Source organism: Paroedura picta, chromosome 1 (genome assembly GCF_049243985.1).
Source record: "Paroedura picta isolate Pp20150507F chromosome 1, Ppicta_v3.0, whole genome shotgun sequence".
In the NCBI taxonomy this organism is placed as follows: domain Eukaryota; kingdom Metazoa; phylum Chordata; class Lepidosauria; order Squamata; family Gekkonidae; genus Paroedura; species Paroedura picta.
In genome coordinates this window covers 184560896-184584765 of record NC_135369.1, presented here as the reverse complement: position 1 = coordinate 184584765, position 23870 = coordinate 184560896, and the positions used below count along the sequence as shown (strand labels likewise).

The following is a 23870-nucleotide window of genomic DNA, read 5'->3' as shown; positions in this document are numbered from 1 at the left end:
CCATGGACTACAATTCCCATGAGCCCCTGCTAGTGTTTGCTCATGGGAATTGTAGTCCATGAACATCTGAAGGACCACAGGTTGGCTACCCCTGCTCTACTGTATTTGTTTTAGTAGTAGAGTTTGTACTGCTGGTCAGTTCCTTGCAGAAAGAGCTCTCTGATTATAAAATATGGATAGACAGGGCAAGATTGCCTTTTCTCTAATGTAGGGAAGTCTCATATGAATAATGCTGTTAGAAACATAACTATAAAATTACTTCAGCAAAAATATAACTTATTACATAGAACAAGGGCTGGACCTGACACAACTGTTACTTTGTTGGGCCAGGCCATGTATGCCATAAAATGTAATTCCAAGTACTACAGAGACAAGTTGTAAGGATGTATTAGTTTTTGTTCAAAATACAAACAAAAGCAATTGGAATTTGAACCAGAAAGGACATTATTATGAATTGAGGAAGAGTTTGGGCTCTTCTCCTGTCCCTCCTCCCTCTCTTCCAATGTAGTATAGAGATTGAAGATTTCTGGTTTCAAAACTCTGGTTTGTCTTGATTCTCAAGTATGGTGAAATTATAGACTGCAGATTGCCTGCCTAAAAACTAGAATTCTAAACCGGTTCAGTTCTGGATTTTGAATGAGAGGACAATCAATTTATTTTATACTAGCTTTTAAGGCCTTTGCATGCAGGAATGCAACGGGCACTAGTGGCGTTCCTTCCCCCTGCCTTGAGGATGCACTTGAAGACTTACTGAGGGGGCTGGGGTTGGCATGGGTGACATGGCCGGCGGGCTAGGGGTGGTTGGGGGGGGGGAGAAGCTGGGTAACGGTGGAGTGGCTGGGGCAGTGGGGAAGTAGGGGGTGGGCACGAGCTTCTGGAGGCGGGTGCTTAAGGGGCTGGCCCAGAAGCTGGCTGAGCAGGCAGCTTCTGGAGGCGGGTGCTCAAGGGACTGGCCCAATCCATTCACTCCCAGCTTTGCTGGGCACATCCTGATTGGCCCATGGAGTCAGAAGCACAGGCTGGACACCGAATGTGGTCCTGGACAGCACTTCTACAGAGGCTTTTCATAAATATTAAGGAGAACAATGGTAAGGATGACCTGATGCAAATGCCACGAGAAATTACAATTTTTTCAATAGCAAGAAGTCTTTAGTCTGAAAGATGCCTTATACCGAATCAGATCCTTGGTCCATCATAGTTAATGCTGTTTGCTCAGGCTGGTTGGTTCTCAAGGGTCAGAGAGAGATCTTTCACATCACCTGCAACCTGAAGATGCCAGGGACTGAACCTGGGACCTTCTGCATGTCAAACAGATGCTCTGCCACTGAATCACAGCCCATATTTATCAGGGTGTGTATGCATGTAGGGAATATATTGTATCATTTGTAGACAGCTTTTGAAATAATGGTTCTGTTACTCTCAGCTTACATATAGAATAGTTAAACTGTCAGCAGTGCTTGCATACATAACAGTTAAACTCATATCAGAAAAGGCTAAACACTCTATGGAGGACAGTAGCTAATTTGTACATTGTGGTGTATGTGACAGCTTTCTAAATCTCCTTGATAACACTCTCATCCCTAAGATGCAGAACACTTCTTGACAGTTGTGCACAAATGTTGCTGATCGCAGACAGATTGCATGCAACATTAGAACTGTCCAGATCAAGAAACCTCTCTCCCTGAAGCTCATAATGATGGTCTGATTGCTTCATATGCAAAATGATTTATAATTGCTTTTTGCCTGTATTCCTTAGAGTTTATAGAAGGAGTTTCCCAGTTCAGTGTGAAAGGTGACAAGGAACAGAAGTTGAGGTGTAAGTACTGGATATTTTTTGTACATACATGGAGTACCATACTGTGGTTGGATCCCCCAAAGAACTGGCAGGGATTTGGTGGAGTTGATCTTTCCCCATCATTTTTTCCTCGTGCAGTCTGCTATTTTGTCCTGAGGGATTAGAAGAACCACATAGGCATCACAGAACCACTCAGTGATGGGGGGTCCACAGCAATGCTGAGGAATGTAGTCAAATCTCCTCCTCCTCAGAAGAGACAAAAATGGTTGCTTGTCTTGATTTTCATTCCCTTCTCCCCCCCCCCCCCACAAAGGGGGGAAGTGGTGTGCCTCATGAAGGGGTTCTGGCACAAAGCTGGCTATTTGAGGAGCAAGAAGGTGAGGAAAAGGCCACTGTGGCAGCACCTTCCATTAACCATTATGATGGATCCCTTTATCCTTAATTATATTAATATTCACTATGTATTCATGAGTCTTGAAGCAAGAGTTCATTAGCACCATAAAGACTTAACATTGATTTCAGGATGAGCTTTTATGGGCAACACGAAATTTGCTTGGCCCTATATTTTCTTGGAAATTAGTCCTGTTGAAATAAGTTTGAGTTACTGATGGAAGATATATTACAGTGATATTTATGAGCTGATCTTGCCCGTTCTTATGTTGATGGCATATGTGGTAGAGTTACTGTTAACAGCAGTGATAATTTTTTCTGTGAAGTCCAAGCCACCTTGAATTAGGATAGTAGCATGATGGTCATCCAATGGATGTGAGAGCCATTAGAATAGGGACAAAGGGTTTGGGAGCCAAGAACATTGAATGGACTAGAGGATATGACCCAGAGGATAGGCGACCTCTTACTAGGTGTCCTCTTTTTTTTTAAGCATCCATCCTCTTTTGGGCTCTTTTTAAAAAAATGCTGCAAACGTCCTCTTTTAGGTTTAGAAAGTTAGGAATATTCCTAGTTAGTAGCAATTATCACAGCTTAAATAGGAGTATTTAAAATGAGATTTGTCAGAGGAATCACTTGTTTGCAGTAGTCAGTCTAGAAATATGCCCTGTATTTTGCTTTTCAAAATATAGTAACTATGTAGAAGAAAAACCATGCTGGATCAGACAAATGATCCATCTAGTCTAGAATCCTTCACACAGTGGCCAACAAGTTCCTGAGAACACATATATATCTCCACTTACAAGTTTATTACTGAACTTCCCTGACTTTTCTACAGTTGCCTTCCGCATCTATGACATGGACAAAGATGGCTACATTTCCAATGGGGAGCTGTTCCAAGTTTTGAAGATGATGGTTGGGAACAATCTGAAAGATACTCAGTTGCAGCAGATTGTAGACAAAACCATAATAAATGCAGATAAAGATGGTGACGGAAGAATATCGTTTGAGGAATTCTGTGCTGTAAGTACTTTTTACTATAAAGGGATTCATGAGGTCTTTCATATATACATACACTCCTTTTCTCACTTTCACCCTCCTCTTTTTCAGAATGTGCTTTTTTTCTTCAGTCATACATACTGCAGCTTATCTCTCTTTCCCATTCTCCCCCTGAGTGAAGGACATCTTAGTGGGTTATTTCCCACTCATCTCCAAGGAAGCAGGATCAAGTATTTTCTCCCACTTCCTGTGTGAGGATGTGTCCTCTGCCCAGAAGCCAGTCTCTTTCCTGCCTCATTAGGGAGAACAGCAAGTTAGGAGCTATCTGTGACAAATTGGACTCAGTGTTGATTTTTCCTTTTTTCTCTTACCTCTTACTTTCTTCTTAATTCTTGACTCCTTTTTTGTGAACCCCTTCCTCCCTCCTCCTATTTTTCCTTTGTTCTCTTTCCTTTTCCTTTTGTCTCTAAGAAGAAGGAAAAGGAAAGCCCGCATCTTTTCCAGGACGATTTCATGGAGGAAACTGCCTCCCAATCATCCCTGCTTATGACGGAGTTGCAGTAGGTGGCAGAATCAACAGGCAGTGAACTGATTCAGACTTCCTCGGCTGATGCTGGGGAGGAGAGAGGGCAAGGGCAACAGCGCCTGCACATTTGAAATGAAAACCTTATTGTAGGCCATGACTTCTTTGAGTAAGCATGAAAACCCTATTTGCACTAGGGCATCTAGTAGTCAACTGGGAGGCAATTCAGTGGGGCAGATGGCATGCTCACACCCTCCAATAATTCTCAAAGCTATTTCAGAATGCCATAGCAAACAAGAGGTCGATGTTATTGAATCCAAACTGATTTCAGGAAAGTTCTGCATCAGCAAGAACAATGTACAGCTGTTTATGGCGCTAGCCTCAGTGTCTAGAGGGCTGTACTGAACAACATCCTGGCATAGGGAAGATGAACATGTCAGAATCAAGACTCCCAATCAATCTATTGAACTCAGAGCATTCCTACTTGCTCTACATCACTTCAGTGACCATCTACTTTGATAGTTAGAACAGACAATATTTTGGCCAAATCACCAGAGAGCATTGCATTCATCCAACCTGCAACATGAGGTGGAGAAAATTATGTCCTGGATGGAGAATAATCTCATTGAGAGTGGAGTACATTCAAGGCGTAAGCAACATCCAGGCTGACTGGTTGAGTCAGTAGATGATTCAATAAGGGGAGTGAGAGCTGAAATACAAGTCTTACTCCATGATCACACATCACTTCGGTACCCCAGTGATGGATCTGTTCACAACAAGCACCAACCAGAAAGCAGCCAGATGCTGTTCCAGGTATCACCAGATACTTCTCTGGGCAGAGAAGCAAAAATAATCAAAAATAATCGAAGCACTGTCTTCCAATTGGCCACAAGGCCTATTATAAGCCTTTCCACCAATGACAGTCATTGCCAGATTCTAACACAAAGTCAGGCAATATTGGGCAGAAGTAATTCTAGTGGCCCCATGTTGGCCGAGGAGGCTATGGTTTTCAATGATAGTACAACTGGCGACCAAAGACCCCTTACAGTTCTCAGTCCTGCCAGATCTAACACAAGGCCCAGTCTGGCACCTGGACTCCAACTGGTTAAAGCTAACCGCCTGGAAGCTGAGAGGATGACTCTCCTCAAGAAAGGGTACAGAGACTAAGTAGTGGACACCATCCTATAGTCTAGTAAACCATCTGCGACTTGAATCTAGAACTCTTCTTGGAAAGCTGTCATAAGATGATGTAGTAGAAAGAAGGTTGACTGCCTTTCCCCAGGATAGGGAGGGGCATCAAGGGACTTAAGGGCTGCTACATTAAGAAGACAGATTGTAGCCCTCATCACAATCCTTTCAGTTAGCAAGCACCCATACATCCTGAGATTTATTAAGGGGGTAGTGGCCAAACAACCACCACATAGTCACACTTCCCAATGTGGATACTAAGTACTGTTTTATGGGCCCTTAAGAAGGAACCTTTTAAACCCATTGGTGAATATTGGATTCTAAATCTCTCACTAAAGACTATCATTCTAGTAGCAGTGACCTCTGTTCGAAGGATATCGTAATTAAGCATAATTTCGACCAAACTAGTTCTGTGCATCTTGCACAAGGAGAAGATGGTTCTCAGAACCAACCCCTCCTTTAGACTAAAGGTCTCTTCTTCCTTCCACTCTCACAGGAGATAAGTCTTCCCAATTTCTGTCCAAATCCAAAACATCCTACAGAACAATTTTGGCATATTGTAAATGTAAGAAGGGCACTGAAAGCTTATCTCATTAGAACACAACCTTTCCAAAAGTCTGAATTGCTTTTCATTTCATTTATGGTACCTAACAAAGGGGAAAGCCCAATCCTCTGTAGCCATAGGCAGGTACCTTATGTCTTGCATAGCTGATGCATACAAACCGCTAGGCATTCAAGCTCCCAAGGGGATCACTGCTTGCTTGATGCGTAGTGCAGCCACCAATGCCGCCTTTTCACATACAGCCTTAGCTGAACAGGTGTGCAAAGCTGTCACCTGGTCAAACCTCTCCACCTTTATAAGGCACTATAGGATTAACTTATAGCTCAGCCGATGCCAGTTTTAGTAGATTGGTTCTTCAGCAAGTGATAAATGAGGATGTTCTTCTCCCACCTATGGTTTAATGGACTGCTCTTATGGGTCCCACTAAAGTGTCCTCCACTCAGGAAAATGACCATTGGGTACTTACCATGAAGGGTCCTTCTCCCTTGAGGTTATGGATAACACCTCCACCCACGATCATCCTCATGAGATCATAAGTTAAGGTCCTGATAAGTTGATGCTGCAGATGGTTAGTCTAGTGTTGTTTCAAGCTAGCTAGCTGGTTATTTTTTCTGCTTTTTCTGCTTCTTTCAAAAAAAATTACGGGAATTTATTTAGTCTCTAGAATTAAAGCCCATTGTAGCTGATACAATGGGTGCTAGTGGGGGGGGGGGAATAGCAAAGAGAGAGGGAGGTAGAAAGGGAGTGATTAAGATAGAGAGAGCTTGGCAATGGGAAGAGTAAGGAGAGGGGTTTCCCAGTCTGTAAGTGCATGAGGTTGAATATGTGTGTTGTGAGGGGGGGTGTTGTGGTGGTGTGGTGACAAATGAGGACATGGGTGTGGAGAGATGGGTGTCAAGAACCTGTGGTTTGAAATATTAATTGAATGTGGGAGAGGATTGACCCTTGGAAATTGTGGCATAGTGGTTACAGGTGAGCTTTCCAGAGCCATGTGTTCAGATATGTGAAGGGAAAATCTGTCATGAACCCCGATTCATGCCATCTCGGTACTTCGCTTCACACACTCTTTAGATCTCACCAGCCCGCTCTGGCCAAGGCCATAAAGCAATAAACCTGTCCTCTGGTCTTCTTCCTCCCTTCCCTTTCCCAGCGGGAGAGGCTCCATGCGAATGTATCAGTCTTACTGTAAGTGTCCTTACGGAGACAACTCAAAGTCTCAACAAAGTGCCTACCGCTTGATAAGGTTCCGGGCCATCTGGCAGCTTGGGAACCAACCTTCTTTTGTAACTTTCTCACTCTCCCGCCGAAATACCTTTGGATCCCCCCTCCCTTATTTGGTGGGCTCTATAACTGCCCCGTGCGTTTTCTTGTACTTTGTTATTATCAAGATCTTTGCTTAGGAAGATCTTGGCATGCTTTAGCATTCTGTGGACTTAGTCTAATAAAGCTCTCTTGGAAATCTGCAACTGGCTGTTGGATTTCGGATGTGCTTCTATCCTAGACTCCGCAGGCTGGGCTCAGCCTGATCCCTGACAAAATCAGACTGGAGACTCTTCTTAGGGGGAGATTACATGGCCAACAATTCCTCCCAGTTCTGCATACAACCTCATTTCCCTTTTTGCCCCCCTGCCCTAATCCACATGGAGTAGTCACAGTACACAGGTGTCCACCCTGCTCCTTCTTTCTCCACTTTTTTTACTGTTGATATAATGTTATGTGCCCACATGCTTCTTTCACTGTTGCCCCTTAGAAGAAGAGCTGGATTTTTGTTCCCTGCTGTTTACTACCCAAAGGAGTCTCAAAGCTGTTTACAAACACCGTTTCCCTTCATCTCTCCACAATAAAAAACCTGTGAGGGATGTGGGGCTGTGAGAGGTCTGAGTGAACTGGGAATGGGCCACAGTGACCCAGCAGGCCTCAGGTGTCTCTAAGCAGTTTAAAATTGCCTTCCCTTCTTCTTTCTGTAATAGACACCCTGTGAGGGAGGTCGGGCTGAGAGCTCTGAAAGAACTAGGAATGGTCCACAGTCACCCAGCAGGCCTCAGTTGTCTCTAAGCAGTTTAAAACCGCCTTCCCTTCCTCTCCCCATAATATGCACCCTGTGAGGGAGGCTGCTAGGTAGACCGGCAAGCGAAGGGGCCAGCCCAATCAGGGTGCAGGTTTTGTTTGTTTGCTTGTTTTGTGGTCCTCTTCTGCTTTTCTTCACTAACACCTTTTTAAGTAGTCTTTTGAATTGTTGAATTATCCTCTGATGTTAACATGGTTTTGTATGGATTCTGCTCTGAGGGAACATCATGAAAACTACCCTAAGATTAAAAATACGTTTAAAAAGCCCGTGTATTGATTAGGAATCGTGATAATCATTTCGGCTTTAAGAATCCAGGGAGAACAACATCATTCTTCTGTTCATTATAGTGCGTAAATGTGGATTCAAAGTCACCTACATCCACTTAATGCATTATTTAGACATGCAGCCTTGTTAAATAAGAGTAATTTTGTTGCAAATTGGGTTGGATGGGGGGGGCAATTCCTTGTTGCAGTCCTCAGATTTAGCCCTCGGGTGATTGCTGTTTAGTTTCCAGTAGCAGTAATTTGGAGATAAATGCATTCTACTAGCAGAAGGCCATGTTGGGATCCAAGCCACTGAGGTTGTAAAAGGGCAAACCTGAGAATTCCTCCCTCCTTCACTGTCTTGTTAATCCCCACATTGTTCTTGCATAACTGTTTCAGGTTGTAGGAGGCTTAGATATCCACAAAAAGATGGTGGTAGATGTGTGACTCTTTAGGACACCACCCAACACTTTTGCTTTCTTCTCCATCTCTGAAGATCTGCTCAAGACGTCCAGCAACGCTCTCTGTGTATTTAAATGGAAGTATTTTTCTCTGTGAAGCCACATTTTCCAACATGAGCCTCATGAAGCCAACTAAGTGTTATTGAACATTTTATTCTCTCAATAACTCTGTGTAGCACTTTAAAGTCTGAAGGACAGCAAGATGGAAAGAGCATATCAGTGTGGTGGGGAAAGGGAAGGGGGGTTGGCTTTTTAATTTATTTTTTCTCATCTTTTATAACAAGGAAATATCTATCTATATATATGTGTGTATTTATATATAGATATATATGTAGCTTTCTATATGTAGTAGCTAAGTGGGCTTTAATTTAATATACTTGATTCAGAAACAAAACTAGAGTACAAAGTGCCAAGCAGAACATTAACAGTTCAATATATGGATATACATCTTTACTTTTATGTCACACAGTTTTATATATACATATATATATATATATAAGTAGAAGAATGTAAAGTTTTAAATGGTTGTTAGGTCAACTCTTTCCTTTTTCCTGTGATTTATTTCAGATATCTATCTATAGACTGGTTGAGAAAGCATGGTTTCCTGTTAATTTACCTTAATATTTTTTGTAAGACAGGAAACGTAATATTTGTTTATATACCTGTTGATCTATTTCTATTATCGGGGTCTGCATCTTTGCTTGATAGCTTCCAAGTGTAATTCTACTTACTAGTATGAGAATATGTAATTTAATGTTAATGCCAAGAACTAGACCTTGTGTGCAAATAGGATTTACAGAATGTCAGTAGCCATTTCGTCCTTCCGCTTAGTAAATGGGTGCAGCTGAACTAAAAAGGCAACCCTTTTGAAGACCAGCTGCCACCCATTCAGAGCAGATAAAACAATTAAAAGCGTTTGCATTTGTTTCGCAGCACTTAGAATTTGGGATGAGCAAAGTGATTGGATAGGATTCCTGGTGCACAGTAAAACTGTTTTAAGAAAAGCAAAACAGAAACCTCTCTTGCCATTAATTTATGTTTCAACCGTTACAATTTCCCTTGTGCATTTAACATAGTATCACAGGTTGCACAAATAAAACTGGTAATATTTTATATGTGTGTATATATATGATTATAATGGATATTATGGGGGGAAATATTAAACCTCTGCCATAGGGAAGGAGGAAAGCGTCACATTATCTAAATTAATACTTCTTGTTCTTCTGCTCTTCTTCACTTGGAGAATTTTTGTCTAGATTTGTCCATATCATGACTCATAAAAGCAACTTGATGTGTGATATAAAAGTAGCGAACTATGTTCTATACAACTTTATATCATCCTTTTCCTTTTCTGCAACTGGTACTGTTGGTTGGAAGAAAGACTTACATTAGACTTTTTTTTTTTTAGGATAGTACATCCTTTCCTCTGTAGCAGGGTTTTCTTCTATTTGCTACCATCAACAACAGCAAAAGGATTTTTTGTCAGCCATGGAAAAGGCAGGCTTGTATGAATGTCAGTGGCCTGCCTGATTTTAGCTGTTCCTTCAAAACTGAGTGCTGCACATCATGGGCTCCGTCTGTGAGAAACCCGGGTGCTTGGTGTCCTTGCATGACATGAAGTTTTGCATGTAGATCAATTTGAAAAAAAAAGTTCCTCTTGTTTACATGATTTGCATAATTTAAAAGAAGATAATGTTGCCAAACTTTGGTAAATGTTTAAAAACAGAGAATCTCCACGACATGTTAATTTCCTTCCTCTGGATCAGGATGTGGCTTTATAATCCCAGCCAGTGGTTGTTCCCTGTTCCAGTGTCAACTGCCATGCGCTCTGCTTCAAGGGAGAACTAGTCTTTTTGTGAATTTTTTTTTTTTGTACATAAGGATTTGTTACAAAACATTTTAGCAAATGCTTTCTGTTTCTTAATTGCTTGTGCATATCCTGGCTGGCGTTATAGCATATAGTGCTAACATTACTTTCTTATGGGGGGAGGGGATGAGACTTTTTTTTAGTTTGTGTGTGGAAAATGGGTTATGTTGAATGTTTAGTTTTTTTCCCCTTTGCATGCTATATCATACGTTGTTGGAACTATAGGAACCTTCATACTGTATGAATAAAAAAATAAAAAAATATTTGAACTTTATCATAGTGTCTTATCTTTGACAAAACAAGCTAAAATGTGTATTCATGTAGTTATATAATTTTAAAGGGAAATACAGTTATGTTAAGAAACAGAACATGTTTCAACGAAGTCAATGTACACATTCTAAAACCTAGCCAAGTTTGTATTGCTTATTAGTGCCTTTTAAAATGAGGTACTTAATGCATATTGAGGGACAGAGAGTCAAAACCAAATCCTGAAGTGTTTTGAATACTTGGAACTTTATAAATGCAGAGTGTACTAGCACTGCCTTAAACATGATTCTACTGAGGAAGCCATCAATTGTTCAGAATTTTTCACGGAGTTACTTTCCTCCATCTCTGATGTTCCTCAGTAATCAACCATGCTACCCCCCATTTATTCAAACTGGAGATGTGAAGTCACAAAAAAATTCAGGAGACATTGTTCCAGTGGAAAGATTCAAAATATGTAGATTATTTGTAGATTATTATGAAATATTTTGATTTGTACAATGAGTGAAATGCTTTTAAAATACAAGGTGACTGCTATAGATGTAATTATGGGAGCAGTACTTTCACTGCTTTTGTGACCTATGTGCCCTGCCTCCCTTCTGGTTGACCTTTTCACCTCTTCCTCAAACCACTTCCACATAACCCCACAGACTGGATGTTAAGTAGCTTAGGGCTCTCCCCAAGTGGAGGGAAATCAGATCAGGAGGAGGGCAGAAACCACACCAAAGCCTCTGAGCAAAAAAAAGTTTTACTAAGAACTGAGATCTGTAACTTGGGGGAACCTTATGGTTCTGCAACTCTCCCCAGTTCATATGGTCTACAGACGGAGTCTCTTCACAATAGAAGCAGTAAATGTCATCACTTCCAGGGGTTCCCTAAAGCCTGAAAAAATATTCTAGGGGTTCCTCCGGGATCAAAATGTTGAAAAGTCCTGCTCTAATCAAAACCTCCAGAACAAATGCAACATCTAGCAGGAACCACATCCAGCTGTGCAGATACTATTGATCTTTGGTGTTACCTGTGGGGTTTTCCTGACCAAATAATGCAGTTTTGCACCATTTAACAAATCTTGTGTTTTTAAACACATGTTCTTCCTACTTTTCAGTTAGCCAAAAGTTAATGTATATTGGCTAAGGTAGCATTATTATGCACTGTCTATATTTGCAATTTTGCAAAAAAAACAAACAAAAAAAACTAAGGCATGACCTAAATTCCATAAAGATTTCAAATATTGCAGTTCAATATAATTATAAGTTTAAAGCTGCAAAAGCAGTAAAACTAGCTTAGGTTCAAGGAGATATTAATTACTGCACATATTTAAATTTTCCTTTTCCCCTGTGGCTTCAAAATCTCCAGAAATGTTACATCTCTAATGCACACACAATTAGCATGTAACTATAGATACTTTAGTTTTATTCATTAAATTTTTATTCCGCTGTCCCTTGGTCAAGTGTTTCAAAATGTGACAGTTTACCATATATGGATAGCAGAACTGGTAAGCAACATTAGCACTGGGAATTGGTATTGTTATTTAACCACTTGAGGTTGAATATTGAGCCTCTTGTGGCGCAGGGAGGGAAAGCAGCCAACATGATGTCTGAAGCTCTGACCATGAGGCTGGGAGTTCGATCCCAGCAGCCGGCTCAAGGTTGACTCCGCCTTCCATCCTTCCGAGGTTGGTAAAATGAGTACCCAGCTTGCTGGGGGGTAAAACCGTAATGACCGGGGAAGGGAATGGCAAACCACCCTGTATTGAGTCTGCCAAGAAAATGCTAGAGGGCATCACCCCAAGGATCAGACAGGACCTGGTGCTTGCACGGGATACCTTTACCATTCAACTTCAGATACTAGCTATAACTATAGAGCAATTTCAGACTATTATTCTGACATTCACTGAAGTTGCTTTTGAAAGATCAAAGCTGACTTTTCACATGCGGAAACTGATCAGCAATCTGTAGATTAGTTGCAATTCTTGGAAAATGCTAACCGTGACTTAGATTTAAAGCAGAATCTACACTTAACAGACCCTATTTTAAAACGCTGATTTTCATAGTCCTGACCTGGCTGGCCCAGGATAGTCTGATTTCACCAGATCTCGGAATCTAAACCAGTACAGTCCCCCTTAGTCCTTGAATGGGAGAGCATCAAGGAAGCTCAGGGTCACTGCAGAGGGAGGTAGCGGCAAACCACCTCTAAACATCTCTTGCCTTGAAAATTCTCTGTGGTCACCATAAGGCAGCTGCAGTGATCTGACTTAATCTGTCAGATGACAGATCATCTGACAGTGATCTGACTACACTGACTTAAGAGTAGAAGCAACAAATCAGAAACTCGATTTTGTAAGATCCTGCGAGTTCACTGCTTCCACGACACAAAACTATCGGCAGATTCTCTTTATTAGACAAAAATCCTCTTTCAATAGATGAAACCACCAGTCCATCCATAGCAGCTCTGCATACAAGCCATTTCCCAGCTTGGCACAGAAGAAAATCTTGTGGTTTGAATTGTCTCAGAATCTCTCTGCTGCTCTGCTGGCCACTGCCCTGATATTGCCATACACTTTTGATGGAGGACTTCCTGGAAATGAAAGTCACATGTTAATACAGTTCATGCAGGAACTTGATGCTTCAAGGTTTAGAGATCCAGATACGAGGCACAGTTGCAGAAGATCAACAAAACACAGCAGTCCCAACTTCAGCTCTTTAATGGCCTGGATCCAAAGGTACTGTTCTAGTGAAACTGCATTTCCATTGGTCCAGCAGGATTCCCCCTCCCACTGCAGATTCGTCCTCCCCACCCCGCAAAATAGGATTTGGTTCCTTTGTACTGGAAATTGCTGTCAAGCTGAAGTGACCCTGTAGGGCAGGGGTGGCCAAACTGTGGCTCTCCAGCTGTCCATGGTCTACAATTAAGAGGAGCACCTGCCAGGGACATCTGGAGAGCCAGTTTAGCCCCCCTGCTGTAGAGTTTTCAAGGCAAGGGACTTCAGATGTGGCTTGCCATTATATGCCTCTGTCCATCAGGTAGAGTGGTCTACTAACCAGAGCTACTTTTGTTTAAATTCTAAGATCTGACTAAGATCTGACATCCAGGTCAGGACTTGGTTCTTTAATATTAATATAATATATAAAGAGCATTTATGAGCTGCACTGACCTACAGAAAGAAACCAGACCACCAGTTACAAGCCTCTTTTGTCTAAGCAGGGGCTATGGCTCAGAGGTACAACACCTGCTTGGCAGGCAGATGCCCAGGTCCAGTCCCTGGCAGCATCTCCAATTTAAAAGGGCCAGACATTAAGTGACGGGAAATATCTCTGCCTGAATCCCTGGAGAGCCAGTCCGAGGAGACAATATTGACCCTGGTTCTGATTCAGTACAAGGTACCTTCCTGTCCATTTATGTCTACTATATATAAAGAACTACTAGAGCGATTCTTTCACACAGCTGGAATTTCCCTGCCCGGACGTAAGGCTGGGGGCTTTGAATTGCCTGTTAAGCGATGCTTACCTAAGATGAGGTTACAAATTGCCGTTCGTGCCATTTTAATGTTCTGAAAAGATCCTAAAATGTGAACTTTCCTGAAATAGAAATGATCGTGCATGAAATGTGGCGGAATTGAAAACACACTGAAACATGTTTGCCAAACAACATACTGAACAGACTGCAGGTATTGATCGTCCCGTTTGCAACATCGTGGCACTAGCACCTAGGGCATTTCTTCCAGCTCCCCACCGCCCCCCGCCACCAACTGCTTGCAGCCACCCACCTGAAGCCCAGCCCTTCCTTCAACAATCCCCCACATTAAATGTCGCTAAAGCATCTGGCGCCCAGCCTCTTTTCAGATCAGCTCTGCTGCACTGTGTGGTTAACGCCTACACCATCTGCCAAAGTACACTTGGCAGTTCAGGATTCCATTTTAATTGAGCTAATTTGTTCACTTATCCTTTCCAGGGCCACCTTACAGCACAGTACCCTTTCCCTCCAGACTAGAATACAGCTGCCTGGCTTCGTAACAGCCTTCCTGCAACTGCAGACAATTAGGAATGTTTCTCAAAAAAAAAAAAAAAAAGACTGCAGGTAAAGCGAGCAGAAATCACTGGGATAAATAGTTCACTGAGATCTGCTGCTTATTAAATCAACTGCACTCATATAGGCTGCGAGATCTCTTTACAATAATCCTTCCAGGGTCTCCTGTGGCTTTAACAAGGCCATATCCTTGGACACAGCACTCTGAAAGACAACATTCTGTTCTGGTTTGTTAGCCTATTACATCTGACATAACATTCTGTGCTATTGGAGCACCCTTGTGCAAACGTCTCCAGATGGACGAGTTTCATACCATCCATGCACTGAAATCTGTGAGCAGAACAAGTTTAGGATCCACTTCAGATACATACAGAATGTTTTGAAATAGCCACTTATTTAAAAACATAACAGCCCCACTGCATGAGACCAGTACAGCAGTCATCTATCTATCTATAGTCTATCTATAGTCTATCTTTCTATTAAATTTCTATATTGCCCCTCTTGGTATTACTGGCTGGGGGAGCTTCATATCATTTAACCACAAAATAGTAAATTATTTATAAACCAGCCACTCCCACACAGTGGCTCGTAGCGGGTAACAACATACATACCCACAGTCAAACCCCTTAAAACAGTCAAACTAATTAAAACCCACCCATTGCAATGAGAATACCCCCCCACACACACACACAGGCTTCGGTCCAGTGCTTCAGGGGACACTACAAGGTTAGCTGATGACCTGGTTATTTCAGGGAGGGGCCCTGATCTCAGGCCCTGGCCTCAACCAAAGACCTGGAAGAAGAGCTCTGTTTTGTGGAAAGTTCCGTCAGGGCCCTCAGCTCACCCAGCTTGTTCCACCTGGTCGGGGTCAGGACTGAAAAGGCCCTGGTCCTGGTCAAGGCCAGGAGAGCCTTGCTTGGGCCCGGGACCACCAACAGTTTTGCATCCGTACAGCAAAGCACCCCGCAGGGGGCATAAGGAGACAGGTAATCCTGGAGACCTTGGATGGCCTTAAAGACCCTAGCAGCCACATTCTGCACCAGCTGCAATTTCCAGGTCAGAGAAAAGGTTAGGACCACGTAGAGTGAGTTTAGTGGAAAACTGTAGCCAAGCAATCCAATGACAGAGTGCTAGTAGCCTTGCCTGATGAAGATGGAAAAACGCTGAGTGGGCTACTCTCGTGACCTGGGCCATTGACACAGAGGCATCCAGAATCACTCCCAAGCTCCTGTCCAAGGGTGAGATATTGAGCTGCACCCCAATCAAAAACACTTAAAAAACTACAAACACACATCACCTGAACATCTTAGCTTCTGCATTCACCTGTCTTATTCAGAGGTGGGGTTATCCTTAGGTAAGGCCCATTCACATTGTATGATTTAGTCATTCACTGGAAACCATTTTCGTGACTGTGCCTGCCAAGCTGTGTCAGAAGTCCAAAACAGCCCACAGGTTCAAAAAATGTTGCAAACCCCAATCAATGATTTTAAGTCCTCGCAGCTAGATTCAGATTCAGAGTACTTTTATTGGCATAAAATTGCAAAGCATACAATGAAAATTTCAAACAGTTTCAGATGTAAAATCTATCGTAAAAGACTTTCATTTAAAATTGCCAGTAAAAACTTTGCTACTTTTATAAAGCTCACAGCTAAATGGGACTGATATCACACTCAGAAGGAAAGGAACCACAAAATATAACTTACGTGTCTGCAAGAACTATTCGTGTTCTTGTAACATTTTCAATAGTAAACTTGGTTTTTCCGCCTTTCCCAGCGATTCTTCCAATTGCTCTAGAAAGATGATCTCCCTTTAAAGGTTTCACTAAAGAGAAAACAGAAAAGATGCCTTCTCTTTACATTCATAGCCTAAACATGTTTATTCTAAGCCCAATGAATGATCTTGGGCCTAGTTAATCCCTTGAGACAGAGCCAGGACGATGTAGTGGTTAAGAGCAACTGTTGAAAACCGGGTTTGATTCCCCACTCCTCCACACATAGCCAGTTGGATTACTTTTCTCTCAGAACTGCATCAGCCCCACCTACTCTACAGGGTGTCTGCTGTGGGGAAAGGAAGGGAAGGAAATTGTAAACTGCTTTGAAACTCCAGGTAGTAAAAAGTCGGGTGCAAAAAAAAAAGCTCTTCATCTTCAATGGGAGACAATCCAAACTCCTATGAAAACAAATCATACTAAAAATTATTTATTTACTGCATTTATGCCCCACTTTTCTTCCCGATTGACAGCCAAGGTGGCTTACACCCCCTACACACCTTTATCCTCAAAACAACCACCTTGTAAAGTAGCTGAGGCTGAAAATGCGTGAGTGGCCTAAGGCCACCCATCCAGCTTCCAGGGCAGAGTCAGAATTCGAGTCTGGGTCTCTCAAATCCTAGTCCAGCATCTTAACCGCTACAATCCTATGGAGTCTTTCAATGAAGGGGCTTTATTGGGAAGCAAAAATGTTTCAGATCTGACTGGTTCACAGAAAATGTATCAGTTTCCCTACATGTGAAAAAACAGCCTTGTCCCCTGAATGTTAGTTTTCCATAGGCAGGGAACTCAACAGATGCATTTATGTAACAAGCACTCTTGAGTATTATAGGCATGGGGGGCTTTTCTGTCATTGATGAACAAGGTTGTCTCAACCAAAGCAGTAATTCATTAAATATGCACGTATTGTTTTAAAGAGTTGGGGAAACTGCCCCCTTGGAAGCTAAGCTGGGTTGGCTGTGATTAGTATTTGGATGGGAGACCACCAAGGAAGCCCTGGCAGGCCATGGCAACCCACCTCTGCTCATCCCAGGATGATCTGGGCTAGCCTGCTCTTGAAAGCTAAGCAGGGTTGGCCATGGTCACTACTTGGACAGAAGAAGGCATCATCTCTTGTCTTGAACACCCCATGAGGAGGGGTTGTCGTAAGTTGGCTGTGACTTGATAGCTCTTCATTATTCTTCAGGCAAACATATGACTTCGAGCATCTCTGGAGAATATAGTGCTATGCGAAGCACTTCAGTGAAACACCATTTCAATTCTGTGTACAGAAGAGGAGCAACTAACTAGAATAAATGGACAATTCCAGCGTGTGGATGCTATCAAAATTGGGAAAGGTCATTCTAATAAAGGACATCAAATCTGCAATGAGTCTCAGGATCCAAGGGCAGTAAAACAATGGGTCAGATATATTCCACTTTTCCACTCAGTTCTTGACCACTCATCTAACTCCATTCCCCGTGGGTTTTGTCCACATTGGTCCCATGACTCTCAGAATAGGTTTTTTTTTGTGTGCGCTCAAAGGGGAACCTTTCTCCCCCCCTCCCCCTGCCCCCAGGAACTGGAAATGGCTAGATCCAACCCAATGTCCTAGATTTTAAACCCATGAACTGTGAAGTAGGGCTGCTATCTGTAACACATGTCAGTAAGCAACTTAAGGAGATACTTCTGTCGAAAAGCTTTTGTTTCAGGAGATTTCTGTTGTATCACAGGAAAGGAAAAGACGGTCTTTCCTTCCAGGACAGGTTTTATTAAATTGTATGTTCTCAAGGAGGGCTTTGGAATACTCACCATCAGTTACTTCGAAGGATTCTAGGAAAAGGTCATCTAACCTAACAAGTGCAAGGGCATCCTAAAACATGTAAGAAAGAAGAGTTAAGGCTTCACAAGAGTCAGGCACAATCCAAGGCAAATGCAGCAAATGGGTGCCCCCTATATCCCCCCAAGAAGGGGCTCCCGAGATCTGGAGGAACCCCTAGGAACAGCACAAACTGTGGTTCATTGGTAGGGGAGAAAGCAGGAAGAAGAAGGTCAGCAGCTGAACCATCCTGCAAATGCTCACAACACAAGGAGTGGATTTCTACTAATTGCTCCATTGCTATAAAGGAGGGGCCTTGGCTCAGCAGCGTGCAGAAGGCCCCAGGTTCAATCCCCAGCATCTCTGGTTAGAAGTACCAGGCAGCAGGTGATGAAAAATAACTCTCCCTGAGAATCTAGAGAGCACCTGCCAGCCTGAGCAGACAACGATGACCTTGATGGACCCAGGGTCTGATACAGCAGTTTCATGGGAGTCACATGTGACCTTCCTAGAGCCATCTGTGCAGCCCCATCCCAGGCCCTTTTCTGAACTCCCAGATCCACTGGAGTGTTTGGGAGGAGGGCCCAAGGGGGTGGGGGGTAGTGCTGTGGGCAAAGGCCCCATTGGCAAGCTCTCACCATTGGCAGCACCCTGGGCCCCATCAATCAAAAGGAAATGAAACCCAATGTTGTTTAAACAAACATTGCTTTAAAAATCTGTATGATGACATCCCCCTTTCCTCTGAAATGTGCTCTGAGGAAACAAAAAAGCACCTGCTGTATAGTCCTTCAGCCCAATTTTCACATTTAAGAGAGGTCCGTTATAAAGAATCAATTAAAATAAGGGTGGAATTAATCTAGGCCAACTGACAGCGTTAATCACACAGCGTGAAACCACAACAAAATTTGAGTCCAATGGCACCTGTAAGACCAGCATTTATTCAAGGCGTGAGCTTTTGTGTGCTTGCACACTTCCTCTGACAATGGAACAGAGATCTGTATTCTTATGATCTGAGGAAGAATGCATGCACACGAAAGCTCACACCGTGAATAAATCTTTTTTGGTCTTAAAGGCGCTGTTGGACTCAAATTTTGCTTCAGACCAACACAGCTATCCACTTGAATCTACCTTTATGAAGCCACAGCGGGAGCCAAATTTTATATCTGGGCTCATTTTGTTGTGCTACTTCAGGCTAACATGGCTATCCACTTGAACTCATTTTTATGAAGCCAGAGTAGGAGTTGATTTTACATCTGGGACTGAATTGAGATGCCCAACCGTCCACGGATTGATATTTTTTTTAAAGCACGTATTTCCCTGTACATATTCTAAGGATGAACGCACACATGAAGCTGCCTTCTACTGATTAAGACCTTTGGTCTATCAAGGTCAGGCTTGCCTACTCAGATTGGCATTGGCTCTCCAGGGTCTCAGGCAGAAATGTCCCTCCCATAAAAAGAGTTGGTTCTTATATGCCGCTTTTCCCTACCCAAAGGAGGCTCAAAGCGGTTTACAGTCGCCTTCCCATTCCTTTCCCCACAACAGACACCCTGTGGGGTGGGTGAGGCTGAGAGAGCCCTGATATCACTGCTCGGTCAGAACAGTTTTACCAGTGCCGTGGCGAGCCCAAGGTCACCCAGCTGGCTACATGTGGGGGAGCACAGAATCGAACCCGGCATACCAGATTAGAAGTCCGCACTCCTAACCACTACATCAAACTAGCTCTATTACTTATAACATGAGCATTTTAATTGGAGATTACCTGCTGCATGCCAAGCATATGCTCTACCAGTGAGCCACAGCCTGTCTCCAAGCAAATCCTTGGCTCATCAAGGTCAGAGTGACCTACTCAGACTGGCAGCGGCTCTCCAGGGTCTGAGCCTTTCACCTGACCTAGTGCTTGGTCCTTTTAGTGGGAAATGCTGGGGATCGACCCCATTTCCCAAGCAGACACTCTACCACTGAGCTACAAATCTGTTCCAAAAGGATTTAAAGTAAGCTGTAAACATACATATGTTTTAATGCGGGCAACTCACCTCAACTTGAAATCCAAGGATGAAAGCTTTCACGAAATCAGCTGCTTTTGTCAAGGCACTTATATCCTTGGTTTCCTTACAAGTCTAAAAGAAGGGGAGAATAATGAATGCAGAGGGTGAAGCTAGTACGTTTTGTTCAACCTTCTCACACAGCCCGAGTCATTGGGTTTCCACAAACTATTCCAAAACATTGTTGGCTCTCTTTAGCTGTCAGGTAACTTGCCTCCTTCCCTGACTCATAAGTCCCTACTTGAAGAGACCATGGCACCGTCAGCTCCCCCTCCTGCACACATGTAGTCTGGGGCTTAGCTTACATGAAAAGAGGCCCTAGGCTATTCCACTTTCACCTCCCATTTTTAAGTTTGTAAATTACATGAGAGATAATAAAATGCATCATTACTGTGATATATATCAATTTGTTAAATGAAACATGCTGTGATTGGTACTTGGGATGCTTTGGGCTGATCCTGTGTTGAGCAGGGGGTTGGACTAGATGGCCTGTATGGCCCCTTCCAACTCTATGATTCTAACCTTTATTTAAAAATGTGGAATATAGGCCCAGCTTGATCTTGAGGCCCTAGGCTGAAGCCTAGTTAGCCTATAGGAAAATTCGGCCCTGGGCATAGCTGCTCACTGTAAAATTCAGCCCAATCTAAATATGAATGATTGTCACCCACCATTGCGATGGCAGCAGAATTCTCCAACTCGACTATTATTTTTTATTTATTCTATGTTTATGCTGCCCTTCCTTGAAGGCTCAGGTTAAAACCACACATCATTAGTAAATTGTTAAAATGATTACAATACATAACAGTGTAAATAATAAATAGACCTATAATAAAAGAAACCAGCCTTCTTACAGCCCTTGCATGGTGGGGCCCCAGTCACCTGTGGTTTGTGACTGTCTTGCCACCTGACATGCAAAATTCAGATGATTCAGAAGGTGGTAAGCTTCTTCAGTTCAGTTTTTCAGGACATTCCTTCCTTCCTTCCTTCCTTCATCATACTTATATACCGCCCTCCCCAGAGGCTCAGAGCGGTTTACATATAAAAAGGAACAATACATTTGGGGATCAGGTCGATCTTTTCTCACCTAACATTCTATAGAGTGGGCTTGGGAATGTGGACGAGTGACTTAGAAAGCTGAAATGATCTTGGTGGTGCAAAGCATCCTGGGATGACTTTGATTTTGCATCTTCATTCATCACTCATAGAAGGCAGAGAGCTGAACAGGCACAGTTGTAGGCCATGCCAGGACTAACCAACCGGACACTCCTCCACTGCCCAAGCAGACACAAGGTGGTACACCTCCAAATTCCCCTGCAATAGATCTTATCACTTACCTTTATCTCTACGGTTCTTGTTTTTAAGTTGAATCGAATTTGAAGCTGCAAGTGTTCTACAATGGGTGTGAAAATGTTCATCCAGTTCTCCTTCAGAGGTGTGTATCTGTTTGCTGGCACTGGAATTTTCCTCATTTCAGCTTTCCCACCCTAATTAATACAAAATTTCAATGCACCAGACATTTAACTCATACAATACAATGATTAAACTGATTAACCTTCAGTGACAAGAAGGACCTCATAGAAAGCTGAAATACCACCCAGTCCAGTTGTCTTAACATTTATCAGGCCAATATCCCCTTCCTTGGAGTGGCTCATGATTAACATCTGGGTTTACATGTGGTGTTAAACAAGATCTTCAAATTCCATTGTATGAAAAAAAAAACCCTTCAGCTTGTCATCATGTGTACTGTGGGGTCCCACATGGGACTGCACAGGTATGAGCCCATGGGTGCCTGCGCAGAAGATACTTGAACACCCGTTACAGGTACGTGCAACCCTGTTTTCCATTGTTCAACACAAAATTTATGAAATGACAGAGGTACAAAAAGTGGCAGTGCTTTTGCTTCCAGTCTACTCAATGACTTGAGGGTTTAAGCATGAACTCTGCTTTGGAAGAAAGACCCAGCCCACAGCAAGAATGATTTTGGGATAACTCATGCACAAAATTGGGGCTTGAGACCAAAGGCCCCTTGTCTTGCACCCGCACGTGATAAACCCTGCTTTAACCGTCAATGGTCATTAGTGGGCAAAGAAGCCTACCCTTTCCATTGACATCTTGAAGGCTCAAGGGGGTGGCAGGTTACAGTGGATGAGCGATAGGGATGCAAGTGTCCTGCATAGTGCAGGGGGTTGGACTAGATAACCCACGAGGACCCTTCCAACTCTATTGTTCTATGATTTCCTGGAGTGTCCTTCGTTTTGACATCGTTCCATTTCAATCCGTATTCGCTCCACTTCATAGCTCCTGATCTCACCTAGTGCAAACACGGCATTGGAGGAAGGTCCACGGGTGCAAACCACCTTCCTCTCCAAAACAGCAAAGCGTATAAGGTGACAGAAGACTCCTGGGTAATTCTGCCAACGAGGGTTGCCAAAATCCCTGGAGATTTCAGAAGGGACTCTCAGATGGGCTGACTGTCCTCCATGCCACCCTCCAGATACACCTTTTCTCCACGGGAGTAGCAGTCTGGAGAGCAGCGGTCATTGCATGACACCTCCAAGGCCCTCGCCGCCTTCCTTCGAGGGACAAAAACAGCCGGGAGCCACGCAGGGCGGGGACATGGTTGCCAACCTCCAGGAGAGGCCCAGAGCGCATCTCCTAGGCCGTCTGGGCAGCCAACTCCCCGGGAGAAGACCTCTGGAGATGCTGGGGGAGGGACCTGAGCAGGGCAACCTCCTAGCCCCCCGCCCCAGAAACGGCGGGACTCCCCTTCGCGCGGGGCGGAAAGACTCACCTGCAGGGCCTCCCCATGCAAGGGGGGCAGTTCCGGGCGCTTCCTGGGCAGCGACCCCTCCGCCTCGCCCCCCTCGGCCGCCGCCCGCCGCCGCTTTCGCTGCTTCCGCCGCTCCACGGGCCTAAAGCCCGCCGCCTCGCCGGCCACCGTCTCCTCCCCCTCTTCCTCCTCCATGGGGACCGCAGCCGAACCTGGCTCCACGACAGCCGTCTCCATGCCTCACACGTGCCCGCAAAGGCGGAAGAAAACGTCACTGTTCCATCGCCATTTCCGCTCGGCCGGCGGAGCCTGGGCGGGCTTTCCGGAGGCCCCGCCCCTCTGCTTCACACTGTCTGGAGAGTTATTATACGTGTGCGGCTGGCTTTCGATTTTGAACTAGAGGCATATATATATACAAACATACATATCTATACGCGCACACAGTTGTGTATGTAGCGTGCATATATGCCTTTGAGTCTGTGTCTATAACTCTTAATTCAAAATTAATTCGATAAAGTCCGAGTCCAGTAGCGCCTTTGAGACCAACAAAGATTGATTCAGGGCGTGAGCTTTCGAGTGCTTGCAAGCACTCGAAAGCTCACGCCCTGAATCAATCTTTGTTGGTCCCAAAGGCGCTACTGGACTCGGATTTTATTGCGTTGCTTCAGACCAACACGGCTACCTATTTGAATCTTTCAAAATTAATTGTCTGCGGGTGTGCGCATGCACACCTGTGGGTCTCAAAGTCGTCCCTGGACTCAAAATTGATATACAAACACACATATGCATATACATTTAACATATGTATGTATAAACACACACAAACACACACACAATATGTATGCATATATGTATATATTCCTTTAACTCAAAATGTAAAAATATATACGACGTATTATTTTCCATAGGGTATTATTTTCCATGGGAATAATACCTCTTTTAATTTTGAATTAGAGGTACATGATTTTCGACTGATAGAATACAAATTTAAATTTGGAATTAGCATGGTGGACGTTGCCATAGTTTCTGGACCCTAGGTTTCCGCGTCCCGGATGTTATGGTTGGTTGCGCATGCGCAGTGGAATC

The 23870-nt window shown here is 43.5% G+C and overlaps 2 protein-coding genes across 4 annotated transcripts in view; one reads left to right on the top strand and one right to left on the bottom strand.

Annotated features, from left to right (window-relative positions):
• The window catches only part of PPP3R1 (protein phosphatase 3 regulatory subunit B, alpha), a 57602-nt gene extending 47215 nt beyond the window's left edge, over positions 1-10387 (top strand). For all 3 annotated transcript variants that reach the window (XM_077315020.1, XM_077315011.1, XM_077315000.1), the window contains 3 exons: positions 1757-1816; positions 3021-3205; positions 8185-10387. In XM_077315020.1, the coding sequence (XP_077171135.1) occupies positions 1757-1816; positions 3021-3205; positions 8185-8232 (293 nt within the window). In that variant the 3' untranslated portion in view covers positions 8233-10387. The remainder of the gene's footprint in view (positions 1-1756; positions 1817-3020; positions 3206-8184) is intronic.
• Positions 10388-12755: 2368 nt separating this feature from the next.
• PNO1 (partner of NOB1 homolog) lies at positions 12756-23087 on the bottom strand. Its single transcript, XM_077315033.1, has 7 exons — positions 22806-23087; positions 21349-21498; positions 20006-20089; positions 17963-18023; positions 16107-16224; positions 13885-13955; positions 12756-12954 (listed from the first exon to the last, which is right to left on the bottom strand). Exons 1-7 carry the CDS (start codon positions 23019-23021, stop codon positions 12887-12889), a joined length of 768 nt encoding a protein of 255 aa, XP_077171148.1. The 5' UTR covers positions 23022-23087; the 3' UTR covers positions 12756-12886.
• Between the last annotated feature and the right edge of the window lie 783 nt (positions 23088-23870).

Bases quoted from the DNA above. Each gene is read 5' to 3' on its own strand.
- PNO1 (XM_077315033.1), bottom strand. From the start codon at position 23,021: ATGGAGACGGCTGTCGTGGAGCCAGGTTCGGCTGCGGTCCCCATGGAG. The intron at 21,499-22,805 runs GTGAGTCTTTCC...TGTATTAATTAG, and splicing joins TGCATGGGGAGGCCCTGCAG to GGTGGGAAAGCTGAAATGAG. The intron at 13,956-16,106 runs GTAAGTTATATT...TTTCTATTTCAG, and splicing joins CGAATAGTTCTTGCAGACAC to GAAAGTTCACATTTTAGGAT.